The sequence below is a fragment of the Taurulus bubalis genome (genome assembly GCF_910589615.1).
Source record: "Taurulus bubalis genome assembly, chromosome: 7".
NCBI classification, from domain to species: Eukaryota; Metazoa; Chordata; class Actinopteri; order Perciformes; family Cottidae; genus Taurulus; species Taurulus bubalis.
In genome coordinates this window covers 8972686-8988497 of record NC_136595.1, presented here as the reverse complement: position 1 = coordinate 8988497, position 15812 = coordinate 8972686, and the positions used below count along the sequence as shown (strand labels likewise).

Sequence of the window (15812 nt, the reverse complement as noted above, 5' to 3'; positions counted from 1 at the left end):
CTGTCAGCAGTGTTTGGCATTCGTCTCTGATTAGGATTAATTGATTCTTGATTGCGTGCCTCATTCCGGCCGGTTGGTATTTTGGTGTTGTGTCTCCAGAGGCTCATGTAGGGTGACAGATGTGGACGCAGTCAGGGCCAGGAGAGAGTCAGTGAGTCCTGCGGTGGTCCACACACACACACACACACACACACACACACACACGCACACACACACACACACACACGGTTCACACATGAGAAGAGTTTGCATCAACAACCCCTCCACCCTGCTGCGATAATGAAAGACGGATGAGGACTCGTGTATCTGTGAGTCTGTGGGGAAAAACAGACCCAGAGAGTTTCTGTTGAAAATGACATCAGCGTTTTAAGAGCGGACTCCTGCTGCTCTTATGAAAGCGCCGTGTGATTCGTCGCCACGAGTTTCAGGGAAATGAGAGCTCGCTCCCTCCTCCCTGTCATTGGGTGACCTGCATGTGAAGGCCGCACGAGGCCCGGGTGGCCCTGGGAACGGCATGAGCTCTTTCCTCGCTGACAATTCAGAGAATTTAATCAACCCGATGGAAAACACTCAGGCCTATGTTCTTTTTTTTCAGTTCACACCATGCACAATGGAGTAATACTGGCATGAAAAGTCTCTTTGGAAATGTAAAATGTTTAGTTGTGTAGTAGCACACTGTTGTGATATTGATGAACCCTTTCTGCTCACTGGACTTCCCTTTAACCTCAGTTTTCGGGGATTGAATGCAGGAGTTTTAAGACAGAATAAACTGCACTGGGTGAGCAATAATTACCCCACAATATGTATTTATTTACTAAAGCTATGCAATGGTTCATACATTTTCATACACACCTAAAAATCATTCAAACACACAAGTGTCCAGTATGTATTTATAAACAGTGGAGGAATCATCAACACAAAATGGAAAAGAATAAGAAAAAAAAGACACATCAAATTAAAATAAAAGGTATCAGTCAAGTAAATTTAGACTAATACAAATGTTCAACGAACTATATTTTTTTTATAACATCCTAAAATAAAAAAGGGTATTATTTTCAAAACTGCAGTTTCAGACTTAAATATTTTTTATTATTAATTATCTTAAAGGCACAACCTGGAATCAATGTTAAGCTAGATATGGAAGCTCGATCATAAAACCGGACATGACTACATTAACTTAAGCAACATTTTCTACTTTCCTTAGTTTACATCAGTAATGGAAACACAGCGGTTACACAGGCCTATAGTTGTGTTTATCATGATCAATTGAAAAACACTCAAAATTGTGTTTTAATGCTGTTATACTGAGTTTAATACTGAGTATATATTTGATTTGGCCTTGAAGGGAAATAATGAATTCAATGCAAACATTGAAACGGACAAATGAAGTAATCTGATGTTTCGCCTGAAGGAGTCCCACATGTTTATTATAAAGAGACTGCAGAGGCGCATTAAAGGACGTCCCTCCTGTTTCCAGTCAAATGGTTCAGTCCAGGCTGGAGGAGGTCTCACTCCCTCAATGATGCGGGGACCGAAAAATAGAGAAAGAAAAGGGAAAACAAAACATGAGCCTCAACATCAACGGCCTCTTTAAAAACTATATTAACAAAACCCACAGCCAAATGTTTTAACTAGAAATATTAACATTCAAAATAATTATTTAAAAAGAAGGAAAAAATCAAAACAGCTGATACACAAATAGAAGGAGAAGATATTTTGGGTCAAAATGAAAATCGTAATCATGGCATCATGATTTTCCGTGTTTATTTCCAAATAGCTTTCTTAAAGTATCATCATATCATCATACAAGTACTCACAATGAAGAGTGGTGCCAGAGTTATACTATTATATTACTGGATCATTGTTAATTAAATTAAATTCCATTTATTTTGCATAGCCCAAAATCACAAATTATAAATTTGCATCACATCACGACATCCTCTGTCCCGGGACCTCACATCGTTTAGGAAAAACTTATTACTGATGTATATATGTAGTGTAAGCAGAACTTAAATGTTGTTGGTGGTCAAGGTGGAGCTAAATTGAACAACTTTATATACTTTTGATAGTTTAATCTATAACAGTGAATCATATTTTCTGAACGCATTGCATGCGTTGTATGTAGTCTAATATATTGATGTGTAGATCTGTAGCTATTGCTCTTAAATAAATGTAGTGAAGGGAACAATACAATACTTCTCTCTGAAAAGTAGTAAAGTATAAGTTCTCTCAGTAAATCACTGCACCCAGATTTTCCAAAATGACTTATGTCTGGGGACTAGTTTACGCTGCGGAGTGAGACATCCTCGCAAGGACACGCGCTCTTTGGTTGCCGTCAGCGGTGCCTCGTCGTCTCGTGTGAAAGCGGCTCGAGGAGCCACAGCCTCTCCCTCCATCCTCAGCTGCTGGAGCCGCAGCCGGTGAGGAGAAAACGGATCGGGAACCCGGACGGGCTCCGGTGAACCGACTCAGACACCGGAACCGTCCACCAGGAGAGATCGCTTTATTTTCCGTGTTCGTGTCGGATCGTAACGGGACAGGCTGCTGCTGCAGCAGCGGGGAGATGCTGTCATGCAGAGAGACGTCATCGAATTTAAAAGGCAAAACATAAATAAATAAATACAAATACAGCAAGTGGCATCAACCGGGGGTCGTTTCTTTCACCGGAACCACTGAGGACGCAATAACACCCCGGGTCGATGGGACATGATGACCATCGAGGAAGTGAAATGTAACCCATGACAGAGCTTCACCCACATCCGTCTTCACCCTGAATCAACGCCGCCGATCACGTTGTGTGTCCGCGGGATGCGACGAGATTTCTGTGTTTGAATGAGGGACAACTCGACGGATGATCCGGAACATGTTCGCGATCAATGGGAATTATTTGTGCAGAGTTCATCTTATAGCTCACTTTCTGCCCATTTGATCACATTTGAATTGTATGCATGCTTTATGCAAAATTTGAACTTCAGATTTGAGAATGCAAGTTCATTGTTGACCTTTTGGAAACAGAAGGAGACAAAATAATCTCTCGCTACGAGATAGTGGAGCTTTTAGCCATATGATCTTCATCACATAATGCACCTTCAACTTAACAACACCTGCTTTTCATAAGGACTATTCAGGACTTGATATGTGAACCGGAAGGACCGAGGCTGAAGAGCGACAAAAACATCAAAGCACCTCTGCACAAGCATGAATGAGACTTTTGTTCCAGATATATCTGGGGGGAAAAAAACAACAAAGACAAACAGTCATCTGGACCACAAAAGGTCCAGTCAACAATCCCACACTTTACTCTGAACTCTTTCATCCTTCAGTCCACCGACAGCTTTCAGAAGCGTCAAAACAAATCTAATCGACTCTAAAGCGCTCTCCTCTGATTGGCCCTCGGTTCATTCTGGTGATGCTGGACGTGGTGAAGATGAAGGAGGCGTGCCGGATCTGCGCCCGCGAGCTCTGCGGCAACCAGCGCCGATGGATCTTCCACCCGGCGGCCAAGCTCAACCTGCAGGTGCTGCTGTCCCACGCCCTGGGCCGCGAGCTGACCCGGGACGGCCGCAGGGAGTTCGCCTGCTCCAAGTGCGCCTTCATGCTGGACCGCATGTACCGCTTCGACACGGTCATCGCCCGCGTGGAGGCGCTGTCCCTGGAGCGTCTCCACAAGCTGCTGCTGGAGAAAGACCGGCTGAGGCAGTGCATCGGAGGCCTGTACCGGAAGAACAACGCGGCGGAGGAGGAGGATGGGAGCCTGGCTCCGCCTGGGTCCGTTGTGGTGGTCGCCGGGACCGGTGCGGGGTCTGAGGACTCGCCTGTGGTGGACCTGTCGGCCCTGCAGGACGGAAGATACTCCGATATGATCCAGGATGATCTGACTTACTCGGTGTATGAATCCTGGGCTGATAAGGAGGAGCCGGACCACCACCCCCATCATGACCACCACCACCAGTGCCCAGGAGCAGACCCTGTCTCTGGCCAGAAGCCGAGGCGGTGCACGGGTTGTGCAGTGCTCCGTGTCGCTGATTCCGACTACGAGGCGGTGTGCAAGGTGCCTCGCAGGGTTGGGCGCAGGAGCACATCCTGCGGGCCGTCCACCCGCTACTCAACAGCCACTCCGGGAGTCGAGGACCCCGCCAGAACCTCCGAAGAGTCCGAGGCCACGGCGGTGGCCTTTGAGTCCTCTTCATCCGAGTTGGACACGGATAAGACCATGTGCCACGGGACGAGTCCCAGCCCGGCATCGTCCGTGGAATCCCTCGACACCGCCGTGGACGTGAGTTGCCTTCCTGTGAACCACAAGGAAAGAGACGACACCGGTCCAGACGAGGCTCAAGCGAGAAGGGACACTCCCTGGGACAAACCCCCGAGTGAGGGCTCCCTCTCTGGGCTGGAGGTGATGCTGAGCCTCCTGAGGGGCTGGGAGTACCGGCCGGTGAAGTCCCAAAGGGGCAGCAAGCTCCCGGTTCTGGGCAAAGCCAAACTGGAGCCAGGCCTGTCGCTGCCCCTGCCCATCCAACTGAGGTCGCCCTGTGGAGGGGCGGCGGACTGTGAGCTGTACTCCCACCGGCCCGTCCCGGAGATCGTGACCTCGTGTCCCCAGCAGGAGCTACAGGCGGAGATGGACGAGATGGAGGAGCAGTGGCTGGATGATTATGTTCCGTGCGGCCCGTTTCGCTTTCAGCAGGTAGACGAGGACCTGGTTGACCTGTGACCTCACTGTAGTTGATCCTGTCAGTGTTGCATCTCTGGCTTTCATTTAAGCAGGACAGTAAGACCAGGATGAGCTGCATTATGGGTTTTGTAAAGAATTTACCAATACCAAATACCAAACGTCAGGACTTCCCGGCCTCTGCAGCTTCAATTTTGACCATTCTTTTTTATTAGTTTTTTATTTGTCTTTTTCAAATCTCCAAACTTTATGGGAGAGCAATGCAAAAATGTTTTGGATTGTCCCTTTTTCTTTTTTTTTTATGTTTCCCATTTCAATTATAAAAGAAAGGAAAATCCGATAAACAAAAAATCATTAAATCAGAAATCTGAGTTAAACTATAATTTACAGTTCAAATAGGAATTTATTTAGAGGATTCTGTTTCTTCACTTATTAGTGAATTTGTATTGTGAGCTGAGAAATGAGCGACACGATCTGATGTGCTCATCCCGACTGGCCGAGGTCGAAACCCCTCTGGATTTCCTGCCTCACTCATCTCCTTCGCGGTGGGGAACGCTGAACACACTCGCTGCCTTGATTACCCTCTCGGGGAGCATACATGCTCTTCCTCGTCTGTATCCTAGCAACCCTTGCCGTGGCCATGGGAACAGTCTCCAAGCGCCGCAGCAGTCAGTCTGTGTGAAGCGCTCTGCTGCAGCTTCATAACGTCCATTGTTATGCTGATGATCAGTGTGAAAGTGGTTCAGTGGGCCAGGAGCGAGCAGACAAGGCCGCTCTGTTCTGCTCTGTCATGTTGGTTCATTGGTCTGTTATAACACAATATATGTGTGTGTGTGTGTATATATTATATATACACAGCCTGCACAAAAGACCTCTCACTGGTATTAATGAGGGAGTTTATTAATGAGGGAGTTTACACTCTTTGACACTGTGTCAAAACTAGATGTCTCTAACTGCTGACCTTTTGCCCCAGAGGTCTGTTTCAGGGTTTAACGGTAGAGAAGGCACAGGTCAGCCCGTGTAACCGGAGTCTCATCTCCTTTAATGTCGATTTGAAGTGGATCGAAGCCGTCGCGTTGTGAGAATTCTGTCCGAAATTTTTCACAATAACTATACACCATTTTAATCATTTCAAAAATATATTTTTTTTAATAATTCGGTCACCGTTCTTCGGTCTCACCCCGTGTTGTTGTGGGCCCCGCTTAAAGCAGCTGTATTAAGGTCCCACACACAGCCTCAAAGGGCCCAGTGATGTCACACCATGACACAGATCACAAAAACAAGGAAGTCAACAACATGTTGCCGCAGCAACAGCCGCTTCCCCAGGAAGTCATCCAGCAGTTTGCTGGCATCGCTTTCCCACTTTCACTCCATCATCAACAGCTGCAGGAGCGATGCACTTATAACCGTGTGTGTGTGTGTGTGTGTGTGTGTGTCCAGCTTCTCACCGCTGATTATTTATCCCCATCACTTGTTATTAAGATTAATAATGTTAAGAGTGAGGGGGAGGGGGGAAGAACCACATATCCAGTATAACTCCGACACATGTTCACTGTTAGCTGTCCTGTGTTTTGTCTCTCAGAAGGTGATTGACGAGCAGCAGAGCCAGCTCAGTCACTATGAGAGCGATGCGGGTCAGTGTGTGGGCGAGCTGCAGAAGGCCCAGGACCAGGTCCACTCGCTCCAAACCAAGATCCGAGAGAGCGAGACCAGGAACCAGGTACGAACACCTCCAGACCTGCTCCTCGCTCCCATCTGAGCACCAGTCGTTCAGGTCTACAGCAAGGCTTTTGTTTGTTTGTGTGTGTGTGTAGAAGCTGCAGGAGCATCTCGGTGAGATGGAGTTGGAGCTGCGTTCGGCCCGAGAGGAAGCCCAGCGGCAGGAGAGAAGCATCCAGAACATCACTGATGCCGCCAACTCCAAGGAGACAGAGGTAGAGAGACAGACAGACAGACAGATAGGTAGATGGATAGATGGACAGACAGACAGAAAAGATATTTAAAAAACAAAGACAGAAAGCAATAGATTTAGACAGAGAAAGAAAAGACTGAACATAGTTGTGTCAAAAGAGGAAACACAAAGCACAGTTTAATTGTTAAACTGTGTGTGTGTGTGTGTGTGCAGGCTGCAGAGCTGCATCGGGTGATTGAGGAGCAGAATAAGATGCTGTGTTCTCTCAAAGAGCTCGCCAACCGCAACCAGCTGCAGCAGCTGCAGGTTTGTCCTCCGTGCACTGACTGATACCACCGTGGAGCCTCTTCATTTGCATACTATACAGGATGACACAGATTCACACCAGAGCCAATAGATATCCAATCCGTGACCTGCAGGTGTCGGGCGCGGACAGCATTCGCGGTCATGGCGAGGTCCTGGCCCTGCAGGCGTCTCTCTTCCAGGCTCAGCTGGAGCTGCAGGCCGGTCAGCGGGCGCAGCGGCAGGCGGGCAGGACGCAGGAGGACCTGAGCCGAGCCCTGCAGAGGCTGGAGAAGGACCTGCAGGGGGCGCTGCAGCACAGGAGGGAGACGGAGAGGCACAACCAGGTGAGAGAAGACGGGCGTGACCGTTTTGTCAGTAGTTTTTAACGAGCATCTTGGCTCTTTGTCGCTGACTTTGACGTGTGTGCAGGATCTGCAGCTGGCTCTGGAGAAGGCCCGATCGGCCCAGCAGGAGAGAGAGGAGCAGCGGAGGGAGGCCGAGGGGGAGAGAGAGAGGCAGGACGAGGAGAGAGAGAGGACCATCGGAGAGCTGAGGATGTCCCTGCTGACCAAAGAGCAGCTGATAGAGGTCAGACAACTGAAAACCACTGCTCTCTAAAGCTTCTAGATAAACCAGTACTGACAAACATTCAGTTTCACATAGAGGCCACGTATTTGTTTTCAAATGTCCCAGTAGAGAGACAGAGAGGTTTTGAGGTCCACCCCAGGCCGCGCCTAAATTGTTGTTTTTATGACGAACACACACACACACACACACACACAGAGTGTGTATTCTAAGCTCTTATTTTTAAATTGGTGTGCGCTGACTAACTGTTTGTTTTCAATCAGAACTACTGTGAGCTGTTGGAGGATCCAAAGGAGAAGAGAGACGCTCTGCTTCAGAAACTCCGGCAGCGCATCAAGGAGAGAGACCAAGCTCTGGAGGTAAACGAAACAAACGCACACACATACACACATACAGTGTTCATCCTGTGAGCTAGTTTTTAGCCCTGTAATTTTAGCTCCAAACATCATAATACCATCCGATTCTTTTTGTGCACTAAATATAACCAAATCGGAAAATACAGAATATTATTTTCCTCCATTGTTTTAACCTTTATTTAATCAGGAAAATGCCTCACTGAGATGAGAAATCCGAAACCTTTAGTGCCCATTTTGGAAGACTCCTAGTTTTCAAAACGGACTGCTCTGCGGTTTAAGGCCACACCTAAACTATCAGGTTCAGTGATGATTGATGTTTTCTTTTTTCTCTCCGTCCAACCACCAGCGAGCGCTGGACGACAAGTTCCGCAGAATGGAGGAGAAAGAGGAGGACACTCGTCGTCTTCAGCTGCTGCTCCGAGAAAAGGAGAGAGACCTGGAGAGGCAGCGCTGCGTCCTGTCAAACAACGAGGAGACCATCACTGTGAGAACACACACACACACACACACACACACACACACACACACACACACACACAAACACACAGAAAGTGCATGTCTTCTCCCTCTCACTCTGCCGCCACCACCTCTCATTGTTGGTCTTCTGTGTGTGTGTGTGTCAGAGCCTGGAGGTGCTGGTGCGCGGTAAGGCTTTGGAGCTGGAGCAGGTGTGCGACGCCTGGAGGAGCGTCCAGCGGCAGCAGCAGCAGAGCGAAGAGAGCCAGAGCAGCATCCTGAGAGAGAGAGACGGCATCATCAGCCAGCTGCAGGGGGCGCTGCACACCCGCACGCAGGAGTCTCAGGTACAGACAGGAAGTGACCTTTGAAAAACAATAATGTCCGTTATAATCAAAGCAGATTTAAATCAAGTGCAGCTGCTGAAAAAACGTGTCCTTTTCACTACGTCTGTGGCCATAGGGTCATGGTTGTCAGTTATAAGTAGAGCCCCAGAATTTCAAAATAAGGGCACACTGTTATTGGAAATATATCATCTGAGACTCAAGGAATCTGGGTCATGTTGTCACTAATGTGGTCATTGGGACTAAAGGTCATGTCGAGTTAATAACTGTTTCTTATTAAACTAGATCCTCACACACATTTCCCTCAATACATCAGAGGACCAAGACAGCTTAATGAGAATCAAAAGAATAATTTACATGTCAACATGTCAGAGTTAAACCACATTTGAAGCACAGCATCTCTGCTTTATTGTCAGATTTAACATGCATTGAAAACTGCACCAAAATAGCAACCTGTGTCTACTGCTGTGGATTCATGTTCCTCCTTCTCTTCTCGGATGCAGGACCTGCGCTGCTCCCTACTGGATCAGATCCAATCAGCTCCCAGCGACGTTCTGGAGGAGCTGAAGGTCCGCCTCCAGCTCAAAGACCGCCTCTTCCAGGAAGTGCTGGACGACCGGACCCACCAGGCCCAGGAGCACCAGGAGCAGGTCCAGAACCTCCTCAGAACCATCAGCTCCAGGGACCAGTACATTCAGGTAGAGCCGAGTAGCTCAGTGGAAGCGTTTAATATAAAGTCGTATACAGAAACAAGTGACACCGATCTCCCGACTAGGACTCGGCGGGCCGGCTCGGTGAGGTGATGACCGAGCAGACGGGCAGGCTCCAGGAGCTCCGCAAACAGCTGAGCACGGGTGTCGGATGGAGGTCCGACTCTGGACTGGACTCAGCTCTGGACCTCCAGGCGGTGCAGGAGGAGCTGCGTCTGGCTCTGAGGAGGGGGAAGGAGAGCCAGGAGCTGAGCCGGACTCAGGCCAGCAGGGTGGACGCCCTCACCAGGACACTGCATGTGAAGGAGGAGATCATCAGGGTCAGTGAGAGGGATCGTTTTGAATTCCATGTCATGTTTGTAGTTTAGTTTTAACATACTCATACTTTATATTCTCATATAAGAAGACAATATTCAAAACATAGTACTTATCCAGCTTCGAAAGAGCTTTTTAAAAAAATATTTACCTCAAAATGAGAGACTCAGACAACATTATTAGTTAAAATAAACCGAATGTAACATCCCTGTTTCTGCTGATTGTCTGTGTGTGTGTCTGTGTGGTTCTGCAGGACTTCCAGAGGCAGATGGTGGAGCCCTGCGGTCTCTCGCTGGTAGAGCGGTTGACCCAGGAGGTCCAGGAGCTGAGGGAGAGCTTGGTCCAACGGGACGGTTCCCCAGCCAGAGGCCCCATCCTGGGCCGAGACCGGCCCACTGGCAGGCAGCCTGAGTTTGGAGGTGGGCATCAGAGAAGCATGGGACAGTATCTGTAACGGCTCTGGGTGTCCCGCTGTGGTGCTGCTCACACTGATTTAACAAGATTTAACACATGGGAACTTGTGGGTGTAAACAGTACTGAATATGTTTGTTCTGCACGCTTCTTAACACTTTTTGTTTAAATCTTTTATTTCATAATACAGGTAATTGTAGCAGTTTTAATAACAATTGGCATGATGACTCAAACCTGACAAACTTTGCATTGTTCAAGAGCAAATAGCCTCACAGCTCCAACCATTTTAACGGTATAATGTGTAGGATCTTTTAGCAGAAATGGAAAATAGTTTTCATAAATATGTTTCCATTTGTGTATAATCACCTGAAACTAAGAATCGTGTTCGTTAGCTTAGAATTGTCCCTTCGTATCTACATACGGAGCGAGTCCTCTTCACGGAGTCCTCCATGTTGCAACGCCATGTTTCTACAGTAGCCCAGAGCGGACAAACCAAACCCTGGCTCCAGGGGAGGGCCTTTCACTGCCGTCGTAGTTCTCAGGCATTGGGAGCGGTATTCAGTTGATCATAGATGTCACTACATTCTACACACTGGTCCTTTTAAGTTCGCAATATAAATTTTAAAAATAATATTGTGTGTATATATATATATATATATATATATATATATATATATATATATATATATATATATATAATATAATATAATAAGGCAAGAAGAGGCTGACATTTTGGTTCAATATCATGTGAGTGATCATGACTGTAATCAATAGCTTTAGGTTAGTTGAGTATAGAAGGAACTGGCTCCCTACCAAACAGAGAGTGGTGGAGGTCCATTTCCAGAATACAACAACAACAACAACAACAACAAAAATAGAAAATACGTTAAATGATTGATACACAAGTACAAAGGAAGAAGAGGAAGAAGCAGTACAAATATTCATCAAAACGCACATTAATCAACTTGATGGTAATTATATTTCTTTTAATAATTAATTTTGTAAATATACACAGTTTTTATTTTTATTTAAATATTTTTTGTCATTTTGGAAGAAAGCTCTTCACGCTTTTATCCTGAGTGATGTCCAGGTTTTATTTAATTGTTTTGTTTCTCTTCAGGATATTTAATTTTTTGTATGACTCAAAGCATAACTCACTCTGTTCAATGGGGCTGTACATGTGTTTACGTATGTGGTTACGTACTCCAGCATATTTGCATATTTGACCTGCCTTGTGGACGTGTGGGTGCCTTTGCATGTCCAGCATCCTGAATGAGCCGGTTTCTGAGTGCTGCAAAAAACAACAACTCACATTTTGTTTCACTGAACAATATGAAAATATAAGCACATTCCACATTGCCTTCATGTGATTATGAATATGTATACTTACTTTACAGCTGTCTTTTATGGAGGAAATGTTTAGATGTTAGATGTTTATTTTGTGATTCAATGAGACTCGATGCAGTCAATGTGCAATTCAACAGCCAACAATCTCTGTAATTGAAAATGAACGAGTATCAGAGTGTCACACTGGAGCACAGTAAGTATGAATGCTTCTTTCTTTCCGTAAAGCTGAAGAATGTAAAGTGTGTGTCTGCGCAGACTCCATAAAAGTTTTGTTCCCACATCTGCTGTAATGCAGATATTATAGTTTATTTATACATTTTCAAACCTTTACATGTAATTGAGTTGTTCAATAAATACGCCTGCGGAATATATTCCATGTTTTTTGACTTCCCATCCTTACAGTAGATCTGTCTCCACTACATGTATATTCACACTCATGTGTACCTTGTATTCAAACTCACAGTAACTTATAAGAAGTCCAGTTTCAGAGGAACACGAGCCCCCTTTTCTGTGTAAAACACCTCTCACGCCAACTTGAATGTCACTTTATAGAACGTACAAAATATATTACTAATTTGTAAACATAATAGGGCCATATTGAGAATTTTCTAAATATTCACTCCCAACCTGAATGATATTTAATCATTTCACAACTATATTTTCCCTCACATGATTGTCTGAAATGAAAAACATTCCATTCCTCTCATTTTACTTTAATTTATCCTGATCCTTTTTTCGCTTAAAACAGTCCCATATATGAAAAATGTTGTCGAGAATATCCCAATAAATCAAACCAATTTAAAAACCCACTAATTAGTGTGTAACGGTAGAAAGAAAACCCCACATAAACAATACTGAGGCCATGACTTCATTGGTTTCTACAGCCTGAAAATCCAAGAACCCAAATGCAAGTAGTAATGAAATGTGGAGGGTTACATCGCTCTGGGAAAAGAATATGGCCTTGAGGATGTTAATTAGAGAGCGGCCTGTCGTTCATTTCAACAACAGGACATTTCATAAAAGTCTTGGCCAGGATTTAGCTCACCATTATGGCTGTGATTACCCATAATCCTGTTCTGTTTAAACATCTTAAACATTCTAAATCCATCCCTTCTAACAACCTATTCTGCTCCTGAAGCATTCTTCAGTGACTTCACACTGAAAACAAGCAAGAGTACTTAAAAACACAACGATCCTGGTATCGGTGAACTGCGAGCTGTTCAGACGCTACACATTACATCGTGAGGAAAAAAGGAGAATGTCAGCAGGTCAGCGGACTGGATGACCAGCTGTGTCAGAAGTATACAGATGTTTTCTCGGTGCTGACAGTGTGACACTCTGTAGAATGGTTTCCAGCAACCTGAGGATGAGAGAAATGTAAAAGACGTTCTTGTGGTGGTAGAGATTCTAACTCCTTCTCCTGCTTCGCGTAGAGCTGAGCTCCGAGGACGAAGGCGATGCCGATGAGGGTCTGGACAGCGAGTGCACTGAGAGCGTTGACGAAGAGGAGTCCAAGCTGAGGGTCCAGTCCGTGGCCAACACCAAGGTAGAGTGAACTCTAATGAAGCTCTGATGTCGACTGACCCTTGATTCCCATCTGTCATTCTAAACCCAAGTTATACAGCTAATTTTCCTGAAGATATAAATATACATATACTGTTTATATAAATATTTTTATCATAGCTTTGAGGCTATTTAAAGGGAATGGATGCTAAACATCTCACGATGGACTCCACTTTCAGTCTGAGAGGGGATGCATTTATCATCTCAGAAGCTTCAATCTGAGGGTAATGAATGAGATGATTTTAGTTTGAATAGTTATCAATTAAGAGTCATTTGTAGTTTTTGACTCTTTATTTATTGATGTAGAATTTTGGGATATTTCCCTCGATGTTTTCTTGAACACAATCCTTATTTATTAACTTGTTGTGAAGTGGTATTCACAAAGTTCTGGCCCTTCATGCGTTTTCACTGGATCACTGAGAAAGATTCAGCTTTTGGAGTTTATCTTATGAGTTTGTGATCATTTCATTTCATGCAGCATAAAGTCTGTTATTTTAACCTCTACAACATCCAGATGAAGGCAACACAATGATCAAATGCATACAAAGTATATACAAAGTATCTTAAAATTCACTTTAAACGTCTTGTTAGGAGCCTCGGTGCAACTATTCAAATTAACTGAAGGCAGGAAACAGGTTAATGTCTGACGGCTGGCATTTTACGAGGCATGAAGCTACTTTGATCGTTTATCTTGGATCTCATTTGCACTAAGAATTATGTATTCAATAACATGCATGTCATTTTGCCTGGCTGTGCTCGTACAGTAAGTGGCACCCCGGAGGCTCATAGCATATTATCCAATCTGACTTGTCAACAGGCCTTTGGAGGTACAGGAAAGCCTCCATCCCAGGACCTGTTGTTTGAAGGTCAGGGACTGACGGAGGTCAAACAGCTGGTGGAGCAGAAGAGGGCGGTGGAGAGAGAGCTGGGGGAGCTGAAGGCTCAACTGGAGAAGGCCGGCTTCTCTTCACTTTCACAGATGAGGTAAGACGATTACGATAATGCTGAATGGGCCCAAGTATTGTTTGTGTGTCTACTTCCATTAAAGCGGACACAGAATCGCCTTGGTGGAGGTAATTACCCCACACTTCTATTGAACCTGTTCCTAACCCTCCATCTCTATCTCTGACATTTAATTTACTTCTACACTATCTCTCTGCTTCAAAGGAAAGCTCTGTTCAGCCTGCAGGCAGAGAACGGAGGTTTGAGGCATCAGCTGAGTGAAGGCCCGCAGCCCGACAGTAAACAGAGTGAGGAGGAGGACCAGGAGGAGGAGGAGGAGGAGGAGGAGGAGGAGTTGGATGTGACCATAGAAGGGACGGAGGAGGATGAAGAGGAGGAGGAAAGCTCTGAGATGTGGGACGCTTGGGAAGGCGAGCTCTCCACGTCGGAGACCAATATCCAGACTGTTGACGAGCAGAGAGCCAACAGACCCGAGTCGCTGCACCTGCTCGCCAACTCCTCACAGGTGAGGCCGCTCCGTAGAACACACTGTTCCTCGAGGACAACAGCTGTCCCAACAAATAAAGCCGACCTCACAAAAGAGTTTTCTTTGTGTCTGTTCCTGTTTTGTGGTCCAGGATGTCCTGGACAGCGAGCTGGCGGCCGGCCAGCCGCAGGGCGCCGTGTCCTCTGTGACGCGTGAGAAGACGGTCCGTCTGCAGCAGCAGAAGAGCAAAGAGCTGCAGGAGAGGCTGATGGTGTCGGAAGCCACGGTGCAGGCCCAGGCCGAGCAGCTCAAAGACTACAGGGAGCTGCTCAGTGAGTGGACGGACAGGCGGACGGCTCATACTTGAAGTGTTATGTGTTGTGTCCCTCATCTGTGATTGCGCCTATATCTATTTAGGGAAAATAAGCAAAATGAACACATCAGTTATACAAAAAGGATGCCAGTGAGTAAAGCTGCTTCTTCTTCTTCTTCTTCTTCTTCTTCTTCTTCTTCTTCTTCTTCTTCTTCTTCTTCTTCTTCTTCTTCTCATTCTGTGTCTCTGCAGCGGAGACCGCAGTGCAGCAGGACAGTAAGCAGATCCAGGTGGACCTGCAGGACATGGGCTACGAGACCTGCGGCCGCAGTGAGAACGAGGCTGAGAGGGAAGACACCAGCAGCCCAGGTACGACAGACACGCTATACATGAGGACCTGTAGGAGGTTTTCTGTGGTGATTCGCAGAAAAAGTAGAGGAAACTCAAATTGAAAACAAATTATAGTAGTAGTAGCATCATTCAAACACTAGATGGAAGCAAAGAACAGTTGGTGTGAACTGTAGTATCTGCACATTCACATGTTTAGTGGTTCGTACAGTTAAAAACCCACCTTGTGAAATAGTTGGGTAGTTTTGCTGACGGCTGCTGTTCCCTGACAGAGTTCGATGACCTGGAGATGTGCACGTCTCTGGACTGCGGCTCCCAGTGGTGGCCCGCCGGCAGCAGCAGCAGCAGCTCCGCCTTCACCAAAGCCACCGCCCAGAGCTCCGGGGAAGGAGACGAGATGTCCTCTCTCCAGCGCCTCGTCGAGGACCTTCGCTCCCAGCTGTCCCGTTCTCAGGGAGTGATCCGCGGGCTGCAGAGCCGCCTTCGATCCCTCTCCACCTCCAGCGACTGCGGGCCCTCCACGCCTCGCAAGGTCAACTGGTCCTTCCAGGCCTCGCCCTCCCAGAGCGGGGCGGAGGAGGACGAGGGCTGGCAGTCCTCCGACGGAGGCCCTCTGGCTTCGCCCCGCCACCTTCACCCGGACAAGGGCCTCCAGGAGCTGGTGTCCCGCGTGGACGCACTGGAGGACCAGCTGAGGAAAGGAGGCAAAAAGTCTGTCAGCGAGGACTTAAAGTCAGCCACCTGGCCGGGGTACAATTTCCTTTTT

The 15812-nt window shown here is 46.5% G+C and overlaps 1 protein-coding gene across 1 annotated transcript in view; it reads left to right on the top strand.

The window, feature by feature from the left end:
• Nucleotides 1-3409: 3409 nt before the first annotated feature.
• Nucleotides 3410-15812, top strand: part of pde4dip (phosphodiesterase 4D interacting protein) — a gene marked incomplete at its 5' end in the record, with an annotated part of 29295 nt that continues 16892 nt past the window's right edge. Inside the window, 18 exons of the mRNA XM_079220582.1 lie at nucleotides 3410-4687; nucleotides 6255-6392; nucleotides 6487-6606; nucleotides 6798-6890; nucleotides 7004-7213; nucleotides 7299-7457; nucleotides 7718-7813; nucleotides 8157-8294; nucleotides 8434-8613; nucleotides 9114-9308; nucleotides 9386-9640; nucleotides 9889-10054; nucleotides 12827-12927; nucleotides 13774-13940; nucleotides 14124-14424; nucleotides 14537-14717; nucleotides 14951-15067; nucleotides 15319-15796. Of these exons, the coding sequence (XP_079076708.1) occupies nucleotides 3410-4687; nucleotides 6255-6392; nucleotides 6487-6606; nucleotides 6798-6890; nucleotides 7004-7213; nucleotides 7299-7457; nucleotides 7718-7813; nucleotides 8157-8294; nucleotides 8434-8613; nucleotides 9114-9308; nucleotides 9386-9640; nucleotides 9889-10054; nucleotides 12827-12927; nucleotides 13774-13940; nucleotides 14124-14424; nucleotides 14537-14717; nucleotides 14951-15067; nucleotides 15319-15796 (4373 nt within the window). The remainder of the gene's footprint in view (nucleotides 4688-6254; nucleotides 6393-6486; nucleotides 6607-6797; nucleotides 6891-7003; nucleotides 7214-7298; nucleotides 7458-7717; nucleotides 7814-8156; nucleotides 8295-8433; nucleotides 8614-9113; nucleotides 9309-9385; nucleotides 9641-9888; nucleotides 10055-12826; nucleotides 12928-13773; nucleotides 13941-14123; nucleotides 14425-14536; nucleotides 14718-14950; nucleotides 15068-15318; nucleotides 15797-15812) is intronic.